Below are 27,996 nucleotides of genomic sequence, written 5' to 3' on the forward strand. Positions count from 1 at the left end.
GATGAAGAGTAGGCTGAAGTTTAAGACATTAGTCAGGAAGAATCAATACGAAAGAAGTGGGGAACGGAAGTACTAAGGAATGATGAGATACGCTTGAAGTTCTCTGAGGCTATAGATACAGCAATAAGGAATAGTTCAGTAGGCTGTACAGTTGAAGAGGAATGGAAAACTCTAAAAAGGGCTGTCACAGAAGGTGGAAAGAAAAACATAGGTATGAAGAAGGTAACTGCGAAGAAACCACGGGTAACAGAAGAAATACTTCAGTTGATCGGTGAAAGGAGGAAATACAAAAATGCTCTGGGAAACTCAGGAATACAGAAACACAAGTCGCTGAGGAATGAAATAAATAGGAAGTGCAGGGATGCTAAGACGAAATGGCTGCATGAAAAAGGTGAAGAAATCGAAAAAGAAATGATTGTCGGAAGGACAGACTCGGCATACAGGGAAGTCAAAACAACCTTCGGTGACATTAAAAGCAAAGGTGATAACATTAAAGAGTGCAACGGGAATTCCACGGTTAAATACAGTTGAGAGAGCGGATAGGTGGAAAGAATGCATTGAAAGCCTCTATGACAGGGAAGATTAGTCAAATGCTATAGAAGAAGAAAAAGGAGTCGATTTAGAAGAGATGGGGATCCAGGATTAGAATCAGAATTTAAAAGAGCTGTAGAGGACTTAAGATTAAATAAGGCAGAAGGGATTTCTAAACTCATTGGGGAAAGTGGCAACAAAACGACTATTCACGTTGGTGTGTAGAATGTATGAGTCTGAAGACATACCATCTGTCTTTGGGAAAAATATCATCCACACAATGCCGAAGACTGTAAGAGCTGACAAGCGCGAGAATTATCGCACACGCAGATTAACAGCTCATGCATCCAAGTTGCTGACAATAATAATATATAGAAGAATGGAAAAAATTGAGGATGTGCTAGACGGAGATCAGTTTGGTCTCAGAAAAGGTAAAGGCACGAGAGAGGCAATTTTGACGCTGCGGTTGATAATGGAGGCAAGAATAAAGAAAAATAAAGACGCACTCATAGGATTTGTCGACCTGGAAAAAGCCTTCGACAATGTAAAATGGTGAAAGATGTTCGAAATTTTGAGAAAAATAGGGGTAAGGTCTTGGGAGAGAGCAATGATGGAAATAAAAGAAAGGTTCAGGAGTGGAATTAAAATTCAAGGTGAAAAGGTATCAATGAAGCGATTCGCTCATGACATTGCTATCTTGTGTAAAAGTGAAGAAGAATTACATGATCTGCTCAACGCAATGAACAGTCTAATGAGTGCAGATTATGGATTGAGAGTAAATAGAAGAAAAACGAAGGTAATGAGAAGTAGTAGAAATGAGAACAGTGAGAAACTTAAAGCCAGGATTGATGGTCAGGAACTAGATGAAGTTAAGGAATTCAGCTACCTAAACAGCAAAATAACCAATGACGGATGGAGTAAGGAGGACATTAAAAGCTGACTAGCAATGGCAAAAGGGCATTCCTGGGAAAGAGAAGTCTACTAGTATCGAACATAGGCCTTAATTTGAGGAAGAAATTTCTGAGAATGTACGTCTGGAGTACAGCATTGCATGTTAGTGAAACATGCACTATGGGAAAACCGGAAAAGAAGAGAATCGAAGCATTTGAGTGTAGTGCTATAAACGAATGTTGAAAATTAGGTGGACTGATAAGGTATGGAATGAGGAGGTTCTGCGCAGAATTGGAGAGGAAAGGAACATGTGGAAAACACTGAGAAGGAGAAGGGACAGGATGATAGGATATCTCTTAAGGCATGAGGGAATGATTTCCATGGTACTAGAGGGAGCTGTAGAGGGCAAAGACTGTAGAGGAAGACTGAGATTGCAATAGATCCAGCAAATAATTGAGGATGTAGGTTGCAAGTGCTGCTTTGAGATGAAGTGGTTGGCACAGGAGAGGAATTCGTGGCGGACCGCATGAAACCAGTCAGAAGACTGATTACCTCTCCCCTCCACCCAAAAAAGGAAAAGAAATGCTGCAAACAAAACATGAAATGGTTTCAAAATTAACTTTTATAAGAGGAAGTCACTTGCAGATGTGTTGGCACTAGGCGAAAGAGCGGTGCGGTAAGGGTAGTGGACACCGAATAACTCACTACCTCGTCCGAGAGTATCCACCAGCGCAACGCCGACTTTTCCGATGCGAGGCACGGAATTAATAGTCTCTCGCGGGAGAAATGGCCCAGGTAAGGTCCGAACGAAAGGCACAAGATTACCACACGGAAGTACCGGCAGAGACGGGCGGAGTTCCCTACTCGGACATTACATACGTGGACACTCCCAGGAGAGTCTTAAAACCTTACGATGAGCGTCTCGGCACGAAGCGTGTCGCATCGTGGCGTGTCCACCGTGGCGCGGGGCCAAGTCGATGTTGATGTTGAGCTGTGAGGAGATCAAGAATGAGGACGAAGCTAGGCTGGCGGAAGCCTCCATCGGAACCGAGCTGTCCTTTTTGTACCGGTAGCCGGCGACCGTAGTAGGTGGGTATCCGTTCGCACGGCAGGCTCGACAGCATTTATAGGACTGTCAAAAAATAGACACGGTTTTTGTATACAGCGAATATCACCTAACTGTTCGAGCTGGCATACAGTTGTGTGTCGAAAAGTATCGTGATCTGACTTTGCTAACACTGATCTGTCTTTGCAAGCACTGTAAGAAAGCTGGAAGTGTAAAGATTAAATCACGCCAATAGGCATAATAGTAAATGAAGAGAGAAATGGAACCAACATTGTAGCGAATGAAACACACAATCCACGTGGTCTACGAGGCAGTAGAATGTGCAGTTGTTTCGGTGGAAGGACTGCTCTGCGAATATTACATTCTCTCGCATTTCATCCTTCCCACATTGCGCTCCATGAGCAACTTCATGTCAATGATTTTCAGATCGTTTTTAGTTCTCCAAAAACTGAAAAGTGGTGTGGCGTTTCTGGGTAAGATTTTGTTTCCAGATGAAGCATCGCTTGGAGACCATGAGCAAACCAGTCTTCGCAAAATACACTACCTGTGTAATGGAAACTTTTCATACGAGCTTGTTTTCTGCCTTGTGACTCACTTCTTTCATCTGCCTTCAATAAATTTGGCAAACAAAACATGAACCTCAACGACAGAAAACAAGGGCTCACCGCCAACCATTCAATTCATTTTCGCTGCATGTCCGTCAAATGGAGCTTTGCGAAATGTGGAGAACAGACTGCATGCAAAAATTGTGATGTATGGGAGCATAATTTATAGTTTATGTTTTCCTACAATAGAACACAACTGGAGCGACGTAAGGAATAAACAAAACCACAACTCAGACATCACAAAGAGACGAAAATTTTCGTCTGTTGTTGCTATAATTCTTACCTTTACTCAGCTCCTTCCACGTTCCCCCTCACTTCGCTTCGTGCCCGTCCTCGTTCGTCCTATTTCAGTGTAGTAGACTGATTCTGTTCGTCCTTGCTACCTATCGCTGATCTTAGCCTCCCATCCACTTACTTCTCTTTTCCCCACCCAGCAATTAACTTTTCACTCCGCACGCTATCCCTCTCCCTCACTCTCTCTCATCCACGTTCCCTTCCCTTGGCATCCATTCTTTTTTCCTCCAAGGATTTCGCTCACTCTCTCTTCCTCCTTTCTCCTCTTCCTCTCCCCTGTCCTTCCCCCTTTCCCTCCCTCTTCTCTCCCCAATCCTCCATTCTTTCTACCTCCGTCCAACCGTCCAACTCCCCCCTCCCCCCCCCTCCCCCAATAACCAGTCCTTTCATTCTCCTACTTGGCACTGAGCGAGGTGGATTCGCCTTTTTGATGAACACAGTTCAAACCCTTGTATGACTATCCGGATTTAGGTTTACAGTAGTTTCCCCGAAGTGCGTAAGCAAATATCAGGATCATTCTTTTGAAAACGACACTACTGATTTCCTTCCCTGTTCTTCACCAATCCGAGTTTGTGTTGTGCCTTTAATGACTCCATCCTCAACTGGATGTTAAACCCTAATCTTCAACTGTTGCCATTCTTCCCTGTGTATCTCCTTCATTATCTCACTTTTGTCTTTCGCTTCACTCTCCTTGCTTCTTCTTTTCTACTATTTTCCCTCTGTCCCTCCCTTCCCCTCCCTCCTCCTCTCTCTATGTCCCTTTATCTCTCCCTATTTCTGAGTCCCTGTACATCTTTCTTGCTTCTAATCCCGCCTCTCCTACTTTCCAGCTGTCCCAGATTCCTTTCTGGGTCCTCTCTTTGTGTCCTTTTACCTCTCCCTTCCTCTATCATTTACCTCTCTCTCTCTTCTAATCCCTCCTCTCCAGCTTTCCACTTGTCCCACATTTCTCCCCTGACCCTCCCTTCTGGCTCCTGTACCCTCCTGTCCTTTCTTTACTCAATCATTCATTCCTCTTCCTGTTTTTCACTGTCCCTCTACATACCAATTTCTCAAACTAAGTCAGCTCTCTGTAACTCTGCCATCACGTTCAACATTTTCCTCTATCTGTCCCACTCTGTCTCCCAGTTTCGTAGTACCCCCATCCCCTCCTTCCCTTCCACTGTATCTTTTCCGAGTTGTGGGTCATAGTAAATATGGTGAGTGGCGAGCAGGCGTACCTGTTGAGTAGCCAGGGCTCTCTGGAGCATCCCATGGCGCCCAGCAGGATGTCCCTCTCGCTACCGACGTTGGTCGACTGGTAGCGCTCCCAGGCGAACTCCCACTCCTCTACACCACCAGTTCTGATTGCCGTGCAGTACACGACATTCTTCAAATTGCCGGAAATCCTGTAAAACAAGTTATATCTAGAGCATTAGACAGTCAAGGATACATTCACCATAAATTACACCAACGAAAAACAGACTAAAGACTGTGATCATATAGGAGATAGATGGGTCCCGTCACATTAGATAATAGGATAATTTGACATATCATATGACTATGATGTTACTGGACCAAGTTCTAGCCTTCTGAATCACAGATTGTAAGCGAATCATCAGGACCGGAAATGTGGAGCATTCCACCTCAGATCTCAAGCATCGACAACGTTTTAGCATGATTTAAGCTGTCCTCAAGAAGTTAAAATTTTATTCTTATTAGCAGTACTACACTGTCTAGTGACATTGATGTGACCACCTGTCAAAAACCTGAATAACAAAGTTGAGCAATGCGGACCGCTGCGAGACGTACAGGATGAAAGTCAGGGACGTTTTGGAAGATAGCGATAGGGATATGCACCCAAGTGGACTCCAGTGCCATGGCCATCTGCACAAGGTTTCTTGGCTGAAGATTCTGTGCTGCAAACAGTCCGATCGAGATAGTCTCACAGATTCTCTCTTGGGTTTAAATCTATGGAGTTTGGTTATCAGGGGAGTACGATAAACTCATCCTGGTGCTTTTCGAAGGACGTATGTAGACTGCGAACTGTGTGACACGTTGCATTGTCCTCCTGGTAGATGCCATCTTAACGGGGAGAAACAAAGATATGGACATACTCCCCAAGGATAGGTGCACACTTGTGTTGATCCAGTGTGCCTTCCAGAATGATGAGATCACCTATGGAAAACTATCTGGCCCGGGCTATTCCAACGATTGTTGCAAGGTGTTCACTTCTTGGCGTTTCACGCCTTACTCGCCAAAGGCCATCTGTCCGATGGAGCATAAAACGCGATTCATCTGAAAAGGCCACCTATCGGCTCTCATTGGACATCCAGTAGCGGTCTGGCGTGCAAATTCCTAACTTCGCCGCCGATGAACAGAAGTCAGTGTGGGTGTCTGATCCAGACGTTTGCTGCAGAGGCCCACATGCAGCACCATTCACTGAACGGTCGTTGAGGAGACACTGTTGATAGCCCCTTGTTTCATCTGGGTGGTCAGTTGCTCAACAGTTCCACGTCTGATTCTCCGTACACATCTCCACAACAGATATTCATCCCTGTCATCTATGACCTGTGATGCACCACAGTTACCTAGAATGCTGTTTTGGATAGCGCCATTTTGCCATGCACGATATAGTTTAACGATGGTGGCACGTGAACAGTTTACGAACTTATCCGTTCTGGACATGCTTCCACCGTTGGCCCAAAAGCCAACGATCATGTCCTTTTGGATGTCAGATAAATCGCTCAGTTTTTGCATTACGACAACGACTGCACTGTTTTCCCACGCCCCCCCCCCCCCCCCCCCCCCGCCCGTCTTACTTTATGTAACCTCCACTGCCAGTGCTGCCACCTGACGTATGTGAGTGGTCGAACATAGACAGTGGTCACATTAATGTGACTGGATAGTGTAATAACGTAGTCAGTAGCTGATGACAAGGATCGGCCCCACCATGTACAGACTGTGATCGCACGTAGAAAGGCAAGTGCATATCCAGAGGTTAGTGTTGACCTAATAATGTAAAAGCCACATCCACTATAGTCGTATACACGCTAATCTTATTGCGCAACCTCCATATCAACTATAGTCGTATACACGCTAATCTTATTGCGCAACCTGCACCTTCTTTGTATACATTCAATATCCCTGAGAGCCTGTTTGGTATGGCTGCCATACATTTGAGCACTGTTACAGGATGAGTCGCACGAGCGTTCTGTAACCAATTTCTCTTGTAGACCTATTCCATTTTCCTAGGATTCTGCCAGTGAACCGTATGATACCTTTCTTACTTATGACGTGGCCTACGTTATCATTTCGTTTCATATGCCTACAAATTGTTATATAAATGGATTAATTCCAGTTGTGACTCACTGATATCGCTGTCCCAGAATACTACATTTCTGCGTTTTGTGAAGTGCAGAAATTTGCATTTATGACCATTTAAAACAAGCACCAGTTAAAAGCTTATCAAGACATAGATGAACGGGAAGGTGTCGTCGTTGAGTGACTGTAGGAGGATACAAGATGACTTGGACAGGATTTGAGATTGGTGTAAAGAATGGCAGCTAACTCTAAATATAGATAAATGTAAATTAATGCAGATGAATAGGAAAAAGAATCCTGTAATGTCTGAATACTCCATTAGTAGTATAGCGCTTGACACAGTCACGACGATTAAATATTTGGCCGTAACATTGCAGAGCGATATGAAGTGGGACAAGCATGTAATGGCAGTTGTGGGGAAGACGGATAGTCGTCTTCGGTTCATTGGTAGAATTTTGGGAAGATGTGTTCATCTGTAGAGGAGACCGCTTGTAAGACACTAATACGACCTATTCTTGAGTACTGCTCGAGCGTTTGGGATCCCTATCAGGTCGGATTGAGGGAGGACATAGAAGCAATTCAGAGCGGGCTGCTAGGTTTGTTACTAGTAGGTGTGATCATCACGCGAGTGTTACGGAAATGCTTCAGGACCTCGGGTGGGAGTCTCTAGAGGAAAGGAGGCGTTCTTTTCGTGAATCGTTACTGAGGAAATTTAGAGAACCAGCATTTGAGGCTGGCTGCAGTACAATTTTACTGCCGCCAACTTATATTTCGCGGAAAGACCACAAAGATAAGATAAGAGAGATTAGGGCTCGTACAGAGGCATATAGGCAGTCATTTTTCGCTCGTTCTGTTTGGGAGTGGAACAGGGAGAGAAGATGCTAGCTGTGGTACGAGGTACCCTCTGCCACGCACCGTACGGTGAATTGCGGAGTATGTATGTAGATATAGATGTAGAACTTTCGTGCAGGTTTTTTCGGACACTAGTGGAGAGTATTGTACCTTGGTACACTTTTTTATACTTTCGCCTGTAGCTAGCTCTCTAATACAGGTTTATATTTTTTTTTATTTCATTCACTTTGTGCCGCAGTCTATTTCTAAAATTACAAAGTTACTCCGGATAATTAATATATTTTTTCCAAATGTGAAAACATGTCATATACTTAAAACAAATATTGGTTTGAAATTTAAAAGCACCATAATCGAGAAAATATCGTTAGTACCGTAGTTAATAGTCAATATGTTACATTATTACTCAACTAAAATCCATTAATCAGCAAGTGAAGTCAAAATAAGCGGAAGTATATAAAGGCACATTTGCATGCCGAGCGTGAGTTTCCTCGGAAACGCGAAATATTAATTAAATAAATAATCAGTGACAAATAAATAAAGCCTATGGCACACAACTGCAGCGCTGTGTCGCTGATAAAACAAAAGCACAATTACGCTACTCTTATGTTTGATTAAGAAAGAGAGAGCTCTGGTTGAAGTGGTGCGAGAAGCACGTATTTTATTTTATTGTCTGGCACACCGCCATATTTCATGTTATAGAAGAATACTGCGAGTTGCAACCACACTAGGCACTCGATTCTGTAAAGAATTTATATTTATAAAAGTAAGTAGGATTATGAACTGTAGGCTTATTCATTGAATATATCTGATTTAACTAACTGTGTAACTTTTTTATGTTTAGTAGACAATCACCTCTGTACGACGTATTGGCATGGCTGGCAAATTATTGTAATATTGAGATTTAGATTATGAGTCCGCACCTACCGCAGCAGTTTTTGGAAACGATTTAATTACGAAGTCCGATTATTCAGCTTTATTTCACGGTCAACTACGAGTAACATTGCCTTTACGAAAAAGCCACTGTCAAGCGTCTGATACCGAATAATTAAACGTCCACGTTCCAGATAAGCAAATACAATTGCAATCACAATCACCATCATACAGATAGAATAATTAACATATTTAAAATAACATTTTTTATTTATTTTATATTGGCGACTGCGTGTCGGACTTGTTATTTTGTCATTTGTTACATTGTTCTCTTTGTTTCATGTAAAAAATCAACTTTCTGGACCTGGACGTCAATGTATGAGAGATAACAAAATCTGAAGATATTTTCCAATTCTGAAATTTTGCGGGAAGACGCAATGAAACTTCCAGCAAAATAAGGTAAGACGCAGCATCTTTGCATTGGTAGGCTTGACCAGACGTATAATTCAGTGTATTAGCTTTTCAGTAAATTCTGTAGTGTTTCTTTTCTGCATAACAGTTTCAGTGATAAAGTTCATTCTCAGTACTTTTCCCTAAACAATAATGTATGCAACAATACCAATACACGAGTGCACAATATGGCCGACTTCTGTACGATATCATGTAACATGGCCAGCAGCCATTACCAATAATCTCAAATTCAGTTTATATTTTTAAATTAACAGACAGCCATTGTTGCTACGAGCGATTCATGCTCAACTACATTTTATTTTAAAATCAGTGTCAAAAATTTTCTTGAAACATATATCACGTGTGGCATGGTAATAACTAGAAAACAATACGCAAAAATGGAACAGCAAGGACGTACTATTCAGACGCAATCCGACTCGGACGTGAGACAAGTGTTAGAAAATGACTTTACGACAGCAACCGGTAGTGACGATTCATCAAACATTGACGCAAGTGTTGACGAAAATTTTGACGATAGGCCGTCCACTACAAAAATTTCAAAATCTCAATCAGAGCCCATGTTAATGCATGACGTCACGTCTAATGACGCGGCGGGGGCAGAGACCTTGCAAACGGTAAACATTGCCGACATGTTACAAATGCTAATGAAACAAAACGCCGAAAACATGGCAACCTTAAAGGCACAATTAGAGACACAAAATGAACAGTTAAAAACACAAAATGACGATATCAAATCTGATCTCATAGCAATCAAGATAGGTAATGACACTTTATGTAAGCGTGTGGAACTTATAGACGCCACACTGACCAAACAGATGACCGAACTCAGTACTAAATTTTCCCAGCTCAATACGAGACAAGAAAAGACTACAACTGACGTAGCACTTTTACAGACACAAGTAAAAAACCTTAATGTCACGTGTGAAGTTCTTACTGAACAAATTCAAACATATCCTTCAGTACATGACAATCTTGAAAAACGAATTACTGACGTACAGAATAAATTTGACAATGTTGAACAACACCTGACTGACATCTTACAATCAGATGCCACAGCTCATTTTCAAAATATTAATAAAGAATTTCATGATTGGGTTGAGAACAAAGACAAACATTTTGATAGATGCTTACGTGAAAATTTACCAACAATTGTGCACGACTCCGTAGCGCAATACATTACTAATAACAAACAGCTGATCAGTGACGCAGTACAATCCGTCACTGCACCCATGAGACAATTCACCGATCAACTACAGTCTGAATGTAACGAAAATATCAGTCAAAATGTACAGTTCAGAAACCAATATACATTCGAGTATGATACACACATTCCGCACACGACAAATACACAAGAACAAAACACACCACGACTACAACACATACCACGATGTGGAAACACAAACACAAGCTATTATCATGGTAAACCACAGCAACATTATCGTAATTACTCGCCAGCTGAACATACCAGTAATTACAGTGGAATAAATCCATATCACAATGCGAAGGAAGATGAAAGCTTAATGAAACACAGGCAATTTCAGATTTTTATCCCAGAAAAACGAACCATTCATCCGGTGATTTTTCTTAAATCTTTTAGTAACGCATTTCCACGCACTTGGAGTGACCGGAAAAAGATTTCATATATTGTCGGTTACATCCAAGGCGATGCAGCTGTCTGGGCATACAGTCAAGCTGACGTATGTACCACGTACAGTGAGTTTGAGCGTGCTTTTCTGAACAAATTCTGGTCGCAATCCGTCCAGGAGCGACTCAGAAGACAAATTTTAGAACCTGAAACTTTTAACAGTAAAAATGGTAACTTACGCAGATATTTTGAAAAATACTTGAACATGGGACATTTTTTAGACGAACCAGTCGCAACGCGTGATATACTCCGAGCGTTGAAGGCCAAATTGCCTTTCAACATTAAGGAAAAACTTCTACATATCCCGGATGACGATTCAGATTATTTTTTAACAGCTTTAGATTCGGTTGACATGTTACTTGAAGATCAGCGCTTCGCGAGGCAAAACAGCAGCCACAATGTTTACACTAGTGGTATGCAAAACATGCAGGCTTGCCAACACAATTCTGGCGCGCCCACAGTTGGATACGCGGTACAACAAAAACAGCAAACTTACATGCCGTCTCAGTACGGAAATCAAAATCAACACGCGTATTCCAATACAAACAATAGTTACAACAGTAATAACATTTCATGCGGCAATCCATACAAAAGGCACCGCGGTAATAACTACAACGGTAACAACGGATACAAAGGTAATAACAAAAACACAAACAGAAATAGAAATAATAATAACTATGAGCCAAGACAGCATCAAGGTTGGACTCGTAACGATCTGTACTTTCATTCAAACTCTGCTTTACCACAGCAGCCACCAGGACAAAATTGGAGCATACCTTACGACCGACAGGTAAGTTATAATGCGCAACAGCAACAACAACCGCAAAAGTTTGGAGATCATAATAGGCAATATCCGAATGTGAATATAATAGAAATGACACCTGATGCACAACCTCAATCTGTGTCAGTACCTAGTACAAATGATAATCCAACAAACTAGAAACAGTCACTACTTTGCCCCAGGTCGTGGCTGAAGAATTCTTGGGGGGCGACTTCAATGTTAATCAGTTATTTGACACCACACTTGAACAACAGAATAATGATATGCCGAGTAATTCTAAACAAAAACTACCTGTTTTATTTATAAGATACAACCACAATAACAATATATCAGATGAACTTTTACAAGACAGTACACAATGTCGTTTAAACACAAGTGAAATTGTTTTAGCATCTACTACTGGTGTAGTAGGTGGGATTCCAACTACTATTATCCTAGATACAGGTGCAGCTGTGAGCGTTTTGTCTTTTAATTTCTATAAAAAGATGTGTGAATTGGAACCTGTGCCTGAGTTTCCTGCCCAAAACTGTAAAATAACTACTGCACTAGGTAATAAGTCATGTAGGGTTACGAAGCAAGTTTTTGTAAACGTTAAAATAGGTAATGGAACCATACAATGGCCATTCCTGGTTGTACAAAACCTTGTGACAAATTGCATATTAGGAATAGATATTATGAGCGAGAAGGACTGCATTATAGACTTCTCCAAAGGTAAATGTATTTTAAATGATAAAGGCAGTGTAATTATTATTGATTTGGACAGGAGAACTCTAAAGCATGACAAACACTGTACAGGGTACAAGGTTCAGTTAGTACTTGACAATGACATTCAAGACATGCAAACACACTCATCTGACACAGAGCTAATGGACTTGAAAACATTGCTTGATCATAAGATAAGTGAAGCTACAGCTCTCAGCGTACATGAACGTATAAAACTACAGGAAGTGTTATCCAAATATTTACAAGTTTTTACCAAACGATTAGGTGTTATCAACACGTATGTGTACAAGATTGAAGTTAAGCCTCACAAGATCTTCTACCATAAGACATATAACGTACCGTTATCTCAACGACCTGCTGTGTGGCAAGAATTAAAACAAATGTTAGACTGGAAGGTCATTGAACCATCCACCTCACCTTATTGTAGTCCTCTACTTGTTGTCAAAAAATCAAATGGAAGCATTAGGTTAGTGTTAGACGCACGAGCTATTAATGAAATAATTTTACCGGTTCACACAAAACCTGAAAATTTAGAAGAGCAATTACAGAAATTTCTAGATGCAAAATATTTTTCCACAATAGATCTCGCTAATTCGTTTTGGCAGGTGGATATCACTCCTGATTCTCGGAAATATACTGCATTTATGTTCGGGGGGCAAACCTATCAGTTTTGTGTTCTACCCTTCGGACTGAATGTCAGCTCTGGGGTATTCATTACAGCCCTGGATACCGTGCTTGGCGACGATTTAGTTGAGACAGTCACACACTATGTAGATGATATACTGATAGCTACACAATCTTGGAATGAACACGTTGACACTCTTCAAAGAATTTTAGAAAAATTTGCACAAGCTGGAGTCACAGCCAACCTAAGAAAATCAAAATTTGGTTGCAGTGAGATAAAGTATTTAGGACATATCATTAATTCACAGGGCATACGTCTGGATCCCAGTAAATTAGATGCTATCAGAAACTTTCCTAGCCCTCGAACTAAAAAGCAGTTAAAATCATTCCTTGGGCTATGTTCATTTTTCAGACGTTTTTTGCCACAACCACTTTTGAACAGTAAACATCTGCTAAATCTACTCAGAAAGAATCAAGTTTGGATCTGGTCGGAACAGTGCCAGAATGACTTTAATACAATTAAACATGCTTTAGTGAATGCTAACATATTGAGCCATCCAGATTTCAATTTAGATTTTTGTATGACTTGTGACGCTTCACGTACTGGCTTGGGCTGTTGCTTATTTCAAGTTGTAAAGAATAAAGAGGAGGAACAGATAAGAATTATTGGGTTTGCGAGTCGCACTCTAACTGAATGTGAGCGTACATACTCCACTACTGAGTTAGAAACACTTTCCATAGTATGGGCATTCAAGAAATTCAATTATTATTTATTTGGAAAACATACGGTAATTTACACCGATCACCAGGCCCTGACATTTTTGTTAACTTGTAAACTTGTACATCCTAGACTATCACGATGGGCAGTTACACTTCAGAACTACTCTTTTGAAATTAAGTACATAAGAGGTAAGGACAACACCATTGCAGACACTTTGTCTAGACTTCCACAAGGTATGAATGATACCAACAGTGACTTAGAAAATATAAATGACTACAGGATTCTCTTAATGCAAGACAAGCAGTATCACCAATATTATATTGATATGTGCAGAAATATGGCTGAATTACAAAAATCTGATCCTCACTGGTATAAGATAATAACATTACTGGTAGAAAAACACAATCATCCTTTGACTAAGTATTACAAGTTACACAATGATGTGTTATTTTACCGCCGACATCCAAATGCTACTACCTGGTGTGTACGCATTCCCAAAGAGTCTGAACGTAATCTAATTTGGCACACACACTTAGTTTGGGGTCATTATGGGACGAAAAAGTGTTTGGCAAAGCTCAGTACATACTGTTATTTTAGCAATATGAGAAGAAAAATTTACAGGGAACTAAAAACATGTGTCATATGTCAAAAATCAAAACCTCAGAATTTATCCACAAAAACAGATTTACATTCTATTTTACCTAGTAAACCCCTGGAAATTCTGTGTACTGACATCAGTGGACCGCATCCAGCAAGCTCTGGAGGCGTCAAATATATCTTAGCTTTTTACGATATATTTTCTAAACATGTAAAACTTTATGCTTTAAAATCCGCCACTGCAAATGCTATAATACGAAGATTCTCAAGTGATTACCTGACGCACGTGGGAAAACCTAAAGCAATTCTATCAGATAATGCAGCATACTACTCTGGGCACAAATGGAGAAATTTCTTGAAGGACAATAACATTAAAAGTATATTTATTTCGAGGTTTAGTCCACAATGTAACGCGACTGAGAGACTTTTCCGAGAATTAAATCGATTCATGAGGACCTATATTTCATCAAAACATACTAATTGGGTGTCCTACCTAAGTCTTTTCGAAGACGTACACAATAACTTAAATATTTACGATACGAATTACACACCTAACGAGGTCATGTTCAATTGCAAACAGAACGATCAGTGGATAGAACCATTACCTAAGTTGTCAGACAAGGAAATCACACCTGAACAGAAAATAAAAGAAGTATTGACTACATTGACACATCACGCACAAATACGAAACAAACATCACAGAAACATAATAAAAAGAAAACAAAAATTCGAGGTAGGAATGCTTGTACTACTTCGTACTCATCATAAATCTGTAGCACTCAAACGACGCAACGCTAAGTGGCGTCTGCTATATGAAGGACCTTATATAATTGTTAACATACCGCATCCTGGTGCGTATCTGTTACAACATCCTAGAACTAACAAAATTATTGGGCTATACGCACACCGAGATCTTAGAGCATTTCATGCTGAATAATGTCAAAGTCATACCCATCAAAATATTGCTAAGCAACTCGAAAAACTCTGTTGTTACAACACAGATAATAAGTAGTATAGAAATTTTCATTTCAGCGGTTCCAGTGACGCAGTTGAAGACAGAAGAACTCTTCTTTCAGCGCGCGCCTCCACCTGAAAGACGGAATATTAAAGTAAAATTTATGATTACGTAGCAGTAGATGACATATTAATTTTTCACGGAACATTTGTTACTGAAGGTACCACTGACTTGGTGTGACACCTGACGAACTGACAGACGTCATCTGTGAAGCGATCTTTTACTTTGAGAAATAGATTAGACGCACATCTCTCTACACGAAAAGCATCTATCAGTAGTCAAGGCCACACAGACACTCTACACACACGCACAAAACGCGAGGAATCGAACATTTTCTCTCTCTTACTATTTTGAATATTTATTGAGTAGTGAAAACGCCTGGTCTTGCCTACTGATGTAATGAATGTTGTGTCTAACCTATCTTAATTTCAGATGACATCACAAAAAACATCGATAATATCCCAGCAAAACCGCTAAAGAGGATGTAAATATCTGCAATTCATGTAATCAAATGTGACACAATGTAATAACCTATAGCGATGTAATGATGATGTAAACATGTTTATGTGCAACTATATTATGTTTATGCTAAGAAAATATGTGACATGTGTATGTATAATTACTTATTTTTTTAACTGATGTATAGTGTAACTGTTACTATGTAAAAATTTGAACAAAACGAGTGTCAAAAAGACATTGCATAGTGAACCACTGTTCACGTACATTAACGAACATTACTAACTCTGCAACTACGCGGAAACCTATGTGAAAGAAACTGTTAATGCCATTCATTATGCAGCGTATCTATGTGAACTAGATGAACGATTTCCTTGATTAATAATTACGAACATTTAGGTGAGCTATATTCAGCAAAAAACTGAAAATGTGAAGTGCATAATTCGTGCATCGTCTAGTGATATTACTACAGTACCCAACTTCAAGATGTTAACTGGATTAAATGGACACAAAGTGCCTGTCCAGAAAACAACACGACGGGTGGAAGAATTTTGGTTGGAACTTCAGGGAATGAAATGTTCTCGAAATGTGACGGACACTCTTACCTGGACTGTCCAAGGATCGACGCCAGCTATGTGCCGTCCGAGGTTCTGCAACCAAGCTTCCACGGAATGTAAAAAACGAACTGCACGTGGACCAATTACTCGACGGGTCACGTCTGATCTGTAATAAGCAATGCTTTTAGTCACAACGAACTGCATCACTACAACTATAATGGAAATGAGAAATGGACACGCTTATGTATTAATCACATTGTTATACAACGATGTTACTGTGATCAAAAAACTTTACCACAACGATACTAACCTGTAAAAAATTATTGTGCAGCGGATGAATATGAACTGTAATAACGACACGATGTGTATAGGTCAACGCACCTGAAAAATACGGACATTTTTCTTTGAAGTATTTCAAAACAATACTATGTAACTAAGAACATTCAACAATCTAAGTTGTATTGTGATATAACAAATATTGTAAATTTAAAACTAAGTTACCTGTCGTAGAATGTAGTCTTCATATGTAATCTTGGTTGAATATTTTCTTTGTGCAACGACTGAAAAATGCACACGAACAATATGATCTGCAATACTGTGCCGCGTGATCTAACTGTACGATATAACGGCAGTGCCGCAGTTACACAGACGCTTCTGCGCATGCGCGCACTCTATCTGCCAACATTAGAACTTTTACGGCGCACCCGCGTCATTCAAATTTTGTATATAATGTGTATAATGTGTAATGTAAGTCATGTAAATAGTTGTAGATAACTTAGATTTTCTTGTGCCTTTAGGTGAATTGCTCGCCTGCAGGTGTGTCCTTTCGCCTCGCAATTCAGGGGGCAATATAAAGGCACATTTGCATGCCGAGCGTGAGTTTCCTCGGAAACGCGAAATATTAATTAAATAAATAATCAGTGACAAATAAATAAAGCCTATGGCACACAACTGCAGCGCTGTGTCGCTGATAAAACAAAAGCACAATTACGTTACTCTTATGTTTGATTAAGAAAGAGAGAGCTCTGGTTGAAGTGGTGCGAGAAGCATGTATTTTATTTTATTGTCTGGCACACCGCCATATTTCATGTTATAGAAGAATACTGCGAGTTGCAACCACACTAGGCACTCGATTCTGTAAAGAATTTATATTTATAAAAGTAAGTAGGATTATGAACTGTAGGCTTATTCATTGAATATATCTGATTTAACTAACTGTGTAACTTTTTTATGTTTAGTAGACAATCACCTCTGTACGACGTATTGGCATGGCTGGCAAATTATTGTAATATTGAGATTTAGATTATGAGTCCGCACCTACCGCAGCAGTCTTTGGAAACGATTTAATTACGAAGTCCGATTATTCAGTTTTATTTCACGGTCAACTACGAGTAACATTGCCTTTACGAAAAAGCCATTGTCAAGCGTCTGATACCGAATAATTAAACGTCCACGTTCCAGATAAGCAAATACAATTGCAATCACAATCACCATCATACAGATAGAATAATTAACATATTTAAAATAACATTTTTTATTTATTTTATTTATTTTATAAGTATTATCCAAAACCAATTACAAGTTAAATACAATTAGAAATGGAAGCTATCGGAAACTAACACAATTTTCCGTTTTCACTACAGGTAACATTGTTAAGACATTAAAATAACTCAGTTCATTTCCATATATGTTCTAAGGTAAAAGATCTTCTGTTTCAAGGTACAAGACGGTGAACGAGCGACGAAGTATAGCTTAACTGTCCAAAAGTTATATAAATAATTCTCAAACTCTACCAGATGCTGATAATGCTGTCTCAAACGAGTACGTACCATCTCAGTGTCGTACACAATGAACACTCAAAATCTGACGCTATTCACGCCCCTTGTATACCATAAGATGACTAGTAACAACACCAAACAAACGGCACTAACGTACTCTGTTGGCCATTCTACCTGTTACAGAGAACTGCGACTCTAATCATCTACATTCTCGTCTATGGTGTGTACGTACAAGAAGTTATGTTGACATCCAACCATGTCTTCTGCGCGTTTCACTTTCTTTGTCAGTCAGTGTATGTGAACGTTACACGCATAAAGCGATGTCGTAATACTAAAGGCGGCATTTAAAATTCAGAAACGCCTGCAAACTACGACTTTAAAAGACAAGGCTAATTTTTCGATGGATTGTGGTAATCAAAATCTTACCATATCACCACAGCAAACCTATCCTCACAGCTAGAAGGTACTTCCAGATTTGTCAATGACTCTCCATCCAAAATAACACTCTGCATTGTCCCTACCTACTCAGTCCAGTCACAAATTTCGTTTGATACGTAATACGATCGTACTTTCGTTACCTCCAATAGGAAGTCGAAGCTTGTAGAGGTCTTTTGGACTGATGGGGTGCAGTACGTGTTAGTACGCACGGAGTAATAGACATTTGATGCGACAATCCTCTCACGCGTGCAGCATACGATTGAAGTCAGTGGTATACGGTTGATGTTTACAGGAAATGAAATGGGATCCCCCAAGTAAGTATTACATCTTCTCTTTTAAGACATGTTGACACGCTGGTGGAACCTCTGCACTCATTTGCCATTAAATTGACGATAGCAAGTTGGCAAATGAATATTCAGGAATATAACGCACAGTAGTGTGCAAAAACTGACGCAAAGCTAAGGATGCTGATTGCCTTTCGCGGAATGCATTGGTGGATAATTACAACGCTGATGTTATCCAAATCGGCGCCATAGAGAAGAAAGAAGCCGTCAAAGGGAGAATTTAGATTAACAGATGAACTACTGTGCCAACGGCCTTGCCGTAGTGGTAACACCGTTTCCCGTTAGATCATCGAACTCAAGCGTTGTCGGGCTGGGTTAGCACTTGGATAGGTGACCATCAGGTCTGCTGAGCGCTGTTGGCAAGCGGGGTGCACTCAGTCCTTGTGAGGCAAACTGAGGAGCTCCTTGATTGACAAGTAGCGGCTCCGGTCTCGTAAACTGACAGACGGCCGGGAGAGTGGTGTGCTGACTACATGCCCCTCCATATCCGCATCCAGCGACGCCTGTGGGCTGAGGATGACACGGCGGCTGGTCGGTCCCGTTGGGCCTTCATGGCCTGTTCGGGTGGAGTTTAATTTAGTTTTTACATGAACTATTGTATAAAAGGAATTAAGGCGCAATGGTCGGCAATAGTTGCTCGTCATCCCACTTCAATTACAGCCAGCCATACTGAAGTATTTTTACAATGTTCTGCGATCAGATTATTTGCGAAGACCGTTGATAGAATTAGAAGCATCTCTTTTCAGACAGTACTCAGTTACAGATAACTGCATTATCCGCAAAAAGTCTACGGTTACTATTAATACTACCTGCCTGGTACCAGTTCCTACTGGGGTTGCTCTACTTCATCGGATTGGAACTAACCTCTTGGGGAAGTTACCCAATTTGACAAATGGGTATAAATGGATGGAAGTGTACGCTGACTAACTCGCCAAGGTTCGAAACCTGCCTCGGACATGGACGTGTGTGATGTCCTAAGGTTAGTTAGGCTTAAGTAGTTCTAAGTCTAGGGGACTGATGACCTCAGATGTAAAGTCCCATAGTGGTCAGAGCCATTTGAACCTATTCAAATAGAGAGATGTGTAAATAGGCAGAATACGGCGCTGCGATCGGCAACACCTATATAATACAACAAGTGTCTGGTGCAGTTGTTAGATCGGTTACGGCTGCTACAATGGCAGGTTATCAAGATTTAAGTGAGTTTGAACGCGGTGTTATAGTCGGCGCACGAGCGATGGGACACAGCATGTGCGAGGTAACGATGAAGTGGGGATTTTTCCCGTACGACCATTTTACGAGTGTACCGTGAATATCAGGAATCCGGTAAAACATCAAATCCCCGACATCTCTGCCACGGGAAAAAGATCCTGCAAGAAAGGGTCCAACGAGGACTCAAAAGAATCGTTCAGCGTATCAGAAGTGCAACCCTTCCGCAAATTGCTGCAGATTTCAATGCTGGGCTATCAACAAGTGCCAGCGTGCGAACGATTCAATGAAACATCATCGATATGGGCTTTCGGAGCCGAAGGACCACTCGTGTAATCTTAATGGCTGTACGACACAAAGCTTTACGCATCACCTGGGCCCGCCAACACCCACATTGGACTGTTGATGACTAGAAACATGTTGCCTGGTCGGACGAGTCTCGTTTCAAATTGTCTAGAGCGAAGAGACGTGTACGGATATGGAGACAACCTCGAGAATCCATGGACCCTGCATGTCAGCAGGGGACTGTTCAAGCTGTTGGAGGCTCTGTAATGGTGTGGGGCGTGTGCAGTTGGAGTGATATGGGACCGCTGATACGTCTAGATATGACTCTGACAGGTGACATGTACATAAGCATCCTGTCTGATAACCTGCATCCTATCATGTCCATTGTGCCATTGTGAATTCCAACAGACTTGGGCAATTCCAGCAGGACAATGTGACACATCACATGTCCAGAATTGCTACAGAATGGCTCCAGGAACACTCTTCTGAGTTTAAACAATTCCCCTGGCCACCAAACAGCCCCGGACATGAACATTATTGAGCATATCGGGGATGCCTTGCAACGTACTCGTACGGATTTATGGGCAGCCCTGCAGGATTCGTGGTGCCAATTCCCTCCAGCACTACTTCAGACATTAGTTGAGTCCATACCACGTTATTCTGCAGCACTTCTACGTGCTCGCAGGAGCCCTACACGGTATTAGGCACTTGTATCTGTTTCTTTGGCTCGTCAGTGCATTACACTATAATGAAAGCTGCACCGACTAACAAAGCACCAGGAATTGTCAGGTTCCCTGTCAAAGACAAAATTTTGAAGCATGGAACATCACGAGTAATTATCCCTGATCAGGAAAAAGTATTTCAGTCGGGAATGAGTCAGAAGTAGTTTGCTGAGGTAACATCATCCACAGGACTATCATAGTCCTCAGGAGCAGTTCGTCAATAGGTGCTTCCGATGTAAGAGACATAGAGACCTGTTCGACTATTACAACAGCTCGACGGAAGTACCACATAGTGACCTTCTATGAGGGGGAAGATTTGTCTGATGTGATAGAAGAAGAAACAGGAGAGATAGGGGATCCAGTATTAGAATCAGAATTTAAAAGAGCTTTGGAGGACTTAAGATCAAATAAAGTAGAAGGGATAGATAATCTTTCACCAGAATGCTTAAAGTCGTTGGGGGAAGTGGCAACAAAACGACTATTAACGTTGGTGAGTAGAATGTATGAGTCTGGAGACATATCATCTGACTTTCGAAAAAATATCATCCACACATTTCCGAAGACGGCAAGAGCTGACAAGTGCGAGAATTATCGCACAATCAGCTTAACAGCTCATGCATCTAAGTTACTTACAAGAATAACATACGGAAGAATGGAAAAGAAAATTGAGTATGCTCTACATGACGATCAGTTTGGTGTTAGTAATGGTAAAGGCACGAGAGAGGCAATTCTGACGTGTTGCGGTTAATAATGGAAGCAGGACTAAAGAAAAATCAAGACATGTTCATAGGATTTGTCGACCTGGAAAAAGCCTTCGACACTGCAAAATGGTGAAAGATGTTCGAAATCTGAGAAAAATAGGGGTGAGGTGTAGGGAGAGACGGGTAATATACAATATGTACAACAGCCAAGAGGGAATTGTAAGACCGGACGACCAAGAACGAAGTAATTGTATTAAAAAAGGTGTGAGACAAGGTTGTAGTCTTTCGCCCCTACTGTTCAATCTGTACATCGAGGAAGCAGTGATGGAAATAAAAGAAAGGTTCAGGAGTGGAATTAAAATTCAAGGAGAAAATATCAGTCATACGATTCGCTGATGTCACTGCTATCTTGAGTGAAAGCGAAGAAGAATTACATGTCATCTTGGATATTCGGGAATCCAGCCGGATGTTCGCGTCGTTCTCGCACGATATTTCAACAGCGTGCCTCGCTGTCTTCTTCAGGTGCTACCTGAGACTGGTCCTTGGCTCGATCGAGTCCAGTATTTATGCCTGGGAGGAGCTGGGCGTTCCCTAATCGGTCCGCGCCGGGTCGAGTGTTCCATCTGTGGTCCGCGCCCGCCAGACTCAGCTTCAATGGACCCCTCCAGTCGCAGATGTTCTGACTGCCGTCGGCGCCCGTTCTGGCCGTCCTCAACGGATGTGGTTATCATCTGAGGTGTGTCAGACCTGGTCTGAGATGTTGGGTACTCTATCTCCTGACTATTACTATAATTTCCACTTCTGTTTCGTGCTGGGCGCTCCCTAATCGGTCCACGCCGCGTCGTGTGTTCCGTCTGAGGTCCGCGCCCGTCAGACGCGGCTACATTGTCCCTCTCTGGTCGCTGGTGTTCCCTCCGCCGTCCGCGCCCGGCCTGGCTGTCTTCTGAAGTCGAGTTCATGATCTGGGGTGTGTCAGATCTGGTCTCCAATGTCAGACACCTTGTCTCACGGCTGTTCTCTCGGTCTCCACTTCTATTTCTTGTAGAATCCCGGAGTGTCCTGCGCTGAGTTTTCACAAGCTCAAGTGCTGGATTCCAGGCAGTGCTGATTTGGTATCCCGAGTCACGGTTGATTAGATTGTCTGTGACCTTAATCTCAATGGCTTCTTTAATGACACTGTCCCAAAATCTTGAGGTCTGTGTCACAATCTTGGTGTCATTGTAATCCATTGAATGGCCAAGTTCCAGACAATGCTCTGCTATGGCTGATTTAGTTGCCTGCCTGAGTCTGGTATGTCTCTGGTGTTCTTTACACCTGATGTTGGCCAGACCACCAGAACTGTGAACATCAGGTGTAAAGAACACCAGAGACATACCAGACTCAGGCAGGCAACTAAATCAGCCATAGCAGAGCATTGTCTGGAACTTGGCCATTCAATGGATTACAATGACACCAAGATTGTGACACAGACCTCAAGATTTTGGGACAGTGTCATTAAAGAAGCCATTGAGATTAAGGTCACAGACAATCTAATCAACCGTGACTCGGGATACCAAATCAGCACTGCCTGGAATCCAGCACTTGAGCTTGTGAAAACTCAGCGCAGGACACTCCGGGATTCTACAAGAAATAGAAGTGGAGACCGAGAGAACAGCCGTGAGACAAGGTGTCTGACATTGGAGACCAGATCTGACACACCCCAGATCATGAACTCGACTTCAGAAGACAGCCAGGCCGGGCGCGGACGGCGGAGGGAACACCAGCGACCAGAGAGGGACAATGTAGCCGCGTCTGACGGGCGCGGACCTCAGACGGAACACACGACGCGGCGTGGACCGATTAGGGAGCGCCCAGCACGAAACAGAAGTGGAAATTATAGTAATAGTCAGGAGATAGAGTACCCAACATCTCAGACCAGGTCTGACACACCTCAGATGATAACCACATCCGTTGAGGACGGCCAGAACGGGCGCCGACGGCAGTCAGAACATCTGCGACTGGAGGGGTCCATTGAAGCTGAGTCTGGCGGGCGCGGACCACAGATGGAACACTCGACCCGGCGCGGACCGATTAGGGAACGCCCAGCTCCTCCCAGGCATAAATACTGGACTCGATCGAGCCAAGGACCAGTCTCAGGTAGCACCTGAAGAAGACAGCGAGGCACGCTGTTGAAATATCGTGCGAGAACGACGCGAACATCCGGCTGGATTCCCGAATATCCAAGATGACAACAGATCGCCGGGAAAGCATGAAGAATTACATAAGAATTACATGATCTGCTGAACGGAATGAACAGTCTAATGAGTACAGAATATGGATTGAGAGTAAATCGAAGAAAGACGAAGGTAATGAGAAGTAGTAGAAATGAGAACAGCGAGAAAAGCAACGTCAGGGTTGGTGGTCACGAAGTCAATGAAGTTCAGGAATTATGCTAGGTAAACAGCAAAATAACCAATGACGGAAGGAGTAAGGAGGGCATCAAAAGCAGACTAGCAATGGCAACAAGAGCATCCCTGGCAAAGAGAAGTCTACTAATATCAAATATCGGCCTTAATTTGAGGAAGAAATTTCTGAGAATGTACGTCTGGAGTATGGTAGTGAAACATGGACTGTGGGAAAAACGTAACAGAAGAGAATCGAAGCTTTTGATATGTGATGCTACACACGAAAGTTGAACATTAGGTGGACTGGTAAGGTAAGGACTGAGGAGGTTCTGCGCAGAATCGGAGAGGAAAGGAATATGTGGAAACACTGATAAGGAGAAGGGGCAGGATGAGAGCACATCTGTTAAGACATGAAGGAATGACTTCCATAGTACTAGAGGGAGCTGTAGAGGGCAAAAACTGTATAGGAAGACAGAGATTGGAACACATCCAGTAAATAATTGAGGACGTAGGTTGCAAGTGCTACTCTGAGATGAAGATTTTGGCACAGGAAAGGAATTCGTGGCGGGCCGCATCAAACCAGTCAGAAGCGCCGCTATATGAAGGATCGCTGGCTTGATCCAGGTCACTGTTTTGTGAGGAGGGAGACAAATGCTGCGTGGCGCGCCTTCCGCCAAAGCGGTTATCTGGCTTGAGAGATGTAGGTCCCTGATTCTGTTTTCGTTACCTGCAGTCATTCATCATCTATCATTTCAATGGTTTGTGATTTATTTATTTGTGAATTGCTGTTAATATTTATTTATCGTGTGGCATGATAAATATATTTTGAAAGCTATGTCTTTTTATGCTGTCTGGGTGAAGTGCGGCCCAGGGCCAACAGTCGATGAGATGAATGTGGGGAACCTTTCAAAACAAGACTCAAATTGACCGGTATGTTCAGCCTAGGAATAAGCCAAGTGAACAATTAGTAACTGTATGACTGCACGTTGCGTGTTGTTGCACCCCATACAGTGTGGGAAGGTTCCAACCGCTAGAGATGTCATATTTTCAACATTGAAGTTTAATTTTTTTCCTGTTTTCAACTCGGAAAATCGTATTTAACTTTTATGACTCATGCATTTGGATCTGCGGGTGATGTATCGGTGAATACAACTAAAGTGTAGCAAGGCGGCGTTCTTTAGAGTCTACTAGAATCGCTCTGCCATGATTATAGCCTCAACATTACTTGATGAGTCATCATTTTCCATAAACAATTGGTAAAATATGATTGTGATCAAGTTTCTCAGCAAGGGGAGGGTAACTGGGGCCATGTTTACTTTGTGATGAGTGTTGATCTGTCCGTTTTTGCAATTTTATAAGGGATGTACGAGGAATCGACAAGAATAACACTGGATACCCTGTTTCGGCAATTTTCTGTAAAGGTTCACATCGAACATGAGTGGAAAACAGTGCCGAAACAAGCACCGTGACAAGAAAATGGTATAATTTAGGGTGAACAGCCTGACAACCAAACAAATTCAAGTTATGAGCGCTTCCTAACGCCATAGTGTTTCACATTGCATTATGCTTTGCGAAAAGTTGTAGTAGAATCACAGACAGTCGTTTCCAGAAATCTGTGAAAATTATACGAGAGCTGTTGGGAAAGTAAGGTCCGACCGATCGCGAAATGGAAACCACAGTGAAAATCAGAAATTTGTTTTTCGCAACAGTTAGCCACACCTTCCAGCTGCCTCTCTGAACAGTCGCCGCCCCGACTTTAACATTTGTCGTAGCGTCGTACAAACTTTCCAGTACCCTCGTCACAGAAAGCATCCGCCTGCGCTTTCTGTCAATTCTCTACACTGGTCTAACATTCGTTGTTGTCTTCGTAGCCAGCGGTTCATGTGAGCGGAGATGAATATCGAAGGGAGCCAATTAAGGGCTGTATTGTGGGTGATGAAACAGTTCCCATCTAAAACGCTAGAGGAGCGTCTTCATTGCCCTGGCAGAATGCATCTGAAAATTATCTTGAAGAAAGAAACACATGACATTTATGTTATGTGGGCTGCATAGCTTCAGGCGAAATCTCTCACTAGATCCACATACTTGGGGGAAGACACGGATGTTTTACGCATTTCTACCTGATCACTTGAAGCTGTGAACTGGAAAGAGCGACGTGAAGCAATTGACAGGCACACTAAAGACACTGCCCAACACATCTGTGCAAAGTTCCATCAGATTTTCACAGTGGTTTGCATTTCGCGCTAAATCGGACCTTAATACGCCTCGTATAACGAATAAACTCTGTACTCAGATTCCAAGAGGGGCTCAACTGCCCCTCTCCTTAGCCCATCCTGCGGGCTCCTAAGAGTGGTGTCACCGCCAGACACCACACTTGCTAGGTGGTAGCTTTAAATCGGCCGCGGTCCATTAGTACATGTCGGACCCGCGTGTCGCCACTTTCAGTGATAGCAGACCGAGCGCCACCACATGGCAGGTCTAGCACTCGCCCCAGTTGTACGGACGACGTAGCTAGCGATGCACACTGACGAAGCCTCGCTCATTTGCAGAGCAGATAGTTAGAATAGCCTTCAGCTAAGTCAATGGCTACGACCTAGCAAGCTTGTATCTAAAGAGTCTCACTTGTATAGTCAAGAGCGATGTACCACAGGGATGGATTAAAGTTAAGTATTCCAGGAGCTACGTACTTTTCTTTATAGCATTCATTACGTATCCTGTTTCAGACCTCACGCCCATCTGCGTGAGCTTAGCGCGTGCCTTTCGGCTACTTCCGAGTGGCGTGGCTGTCATGTTACGCCACAACACTAAGCTTGTGGAAGAAATATGGCGATCTCAAATTTGCTCCATGGTATTTAATAGAATGGCCCTATAATTTAATGGCCCTAATCTAGAACGTAAGTGTCACTGCAAGTGACACTGTTAAAGTTAGATAGGAGATCTGCCGGACTGTGCTATGCTAACATGTCGCCACTTTCTCAACATCAAATCCACAAACAGGGGCGCTAGTGTTGAGGTACCCTCTCAGTATTTCTTCCTAGGAAGTAAGCCAAGTTTGGTTCAAACTTCGTTTTACCATCCCTTCCGTCCCACCCCCCGTCTCTAAGTGAGTATGATTGGGGTGTCATACCCAAAATTTTACCTGGAGGTGCATCTTCATGTTTTTGCGGCGCATTGATAGATCTATTAAATTTCTGGTGTGCAGCCACATAAATTCTGTTTCTTCCCCTGACAATTCGGACTTATATTATTCGACCATCTTCGGAGTAAACCGCGAGACTGACGCTACAGCGCTATTTCCGTTCTTCTAAATTCGCGGTCGGCGACGCAGTGAATGCGGCCACAGGTACACAAGCGCCAGAGACGTTGATCAGTGGGAGAGAAGTACGCATTAATTGAATCAAACAATCGATTATTGGTGGGATGTCGATATATCGTTACGAAGGAAGCAAATGAAATTTGTTTGACCAATAATTTAATTAATAGACGGCGGCTGCGGCTTGGGCAAGTAATGGAATCCGGCACTATCTTGAGTAAACTTTCAGAGACGGTGCCACAGTACAGCTCATAACGATACATTCCAGCATGAATCGACAGCATAGCCACAGACTGAATTCATGCATACATCTCTGCCGCCGATAAACGTCTCTGGAGCTTGTGTATCTGTGGCCGTGTGCACAATGGCGCAGGCTGTAGCGTCAGTATGTTTACTATTGGCTCGCTCTGAAGAAGGTCGAAAGACATTCGGACGAAACAACAGGAGAAGAAACAGAATGTAGTAGATTAGTAGCCTGAAGCTTTGGATATTTATGCAAACAACAATGTGTGCGCATGGCGTTTGGTGTGTGGGGTACTCACGGGTTGTTGGTATCCGGGTCCGGCGTGGCCCTCCAGTTCTGGAAGAGGAGCAGCGCGTTGCGGACGCAGTCCTGGTGTCCGAGGTTGCAAGCCCAGCCCAGCACGTTGACGCGCTTGTACACCGTCAGCTGCGGGTCCGTCGGGTTGTCCGTGAAGCCCGTGTGCTCGTACAGCTTGGTGATCAGCTTAAGAATGTAGCTCTGTAGCACACAACACCCATATGTTAGAGTTGGTTGTGGTATACCCAAACAGAACTATGACTATTTCACGGATAGTGCCTT

The 27,996-nt window shown here is 42.4% G+C and overlaps 1 protein-coding gene across 1 annotated transcript in view; it reads right to left on the reverse strand.

The window, feature by feature from the left end:
- The window catches only part of LOC124711183 (aminopeptidase N), a 318,231-nt gene that overhangs the window by 34,567 nt on the left and 255,668 nt on the right, over nucleotides 1-27,996 (reverse strand). Inside the window, exons 12-13 of the mRNA XM_047241110.1 lie at nucleotides 27,716-27,915; nucleotides 4,608-4,775 (exon numbers count right to left, since the gene is read on the reverse strand). Coding sequence (XP_047097066.1) covers nucleotides 4,608-4,775; nucleotides 27,716-27,915 — 368 coding nt within the window. The remainder of the gene's footprint in view (nucleotides 1-4,607; nucleotides 4,776-27,715; nucleotides 27,916-27,996) is intronic.

The sequence above is a fragment of the Schistocerca piceifrons genome, chromosome 8, assembly GCF_021461385.2.
Source record: "Schistocerca piceifrons isolate TAMUIC-IGC-003096 chromosome 8, iqSchPice1.1, whole genome shotgun sequence".
Lineage (NCBI taxonomy): Eukaryota > Metazoa > Arthropoda > Insecta > Orthoptera > Acrididae > Schistocerca > Schistocerca piceifrons.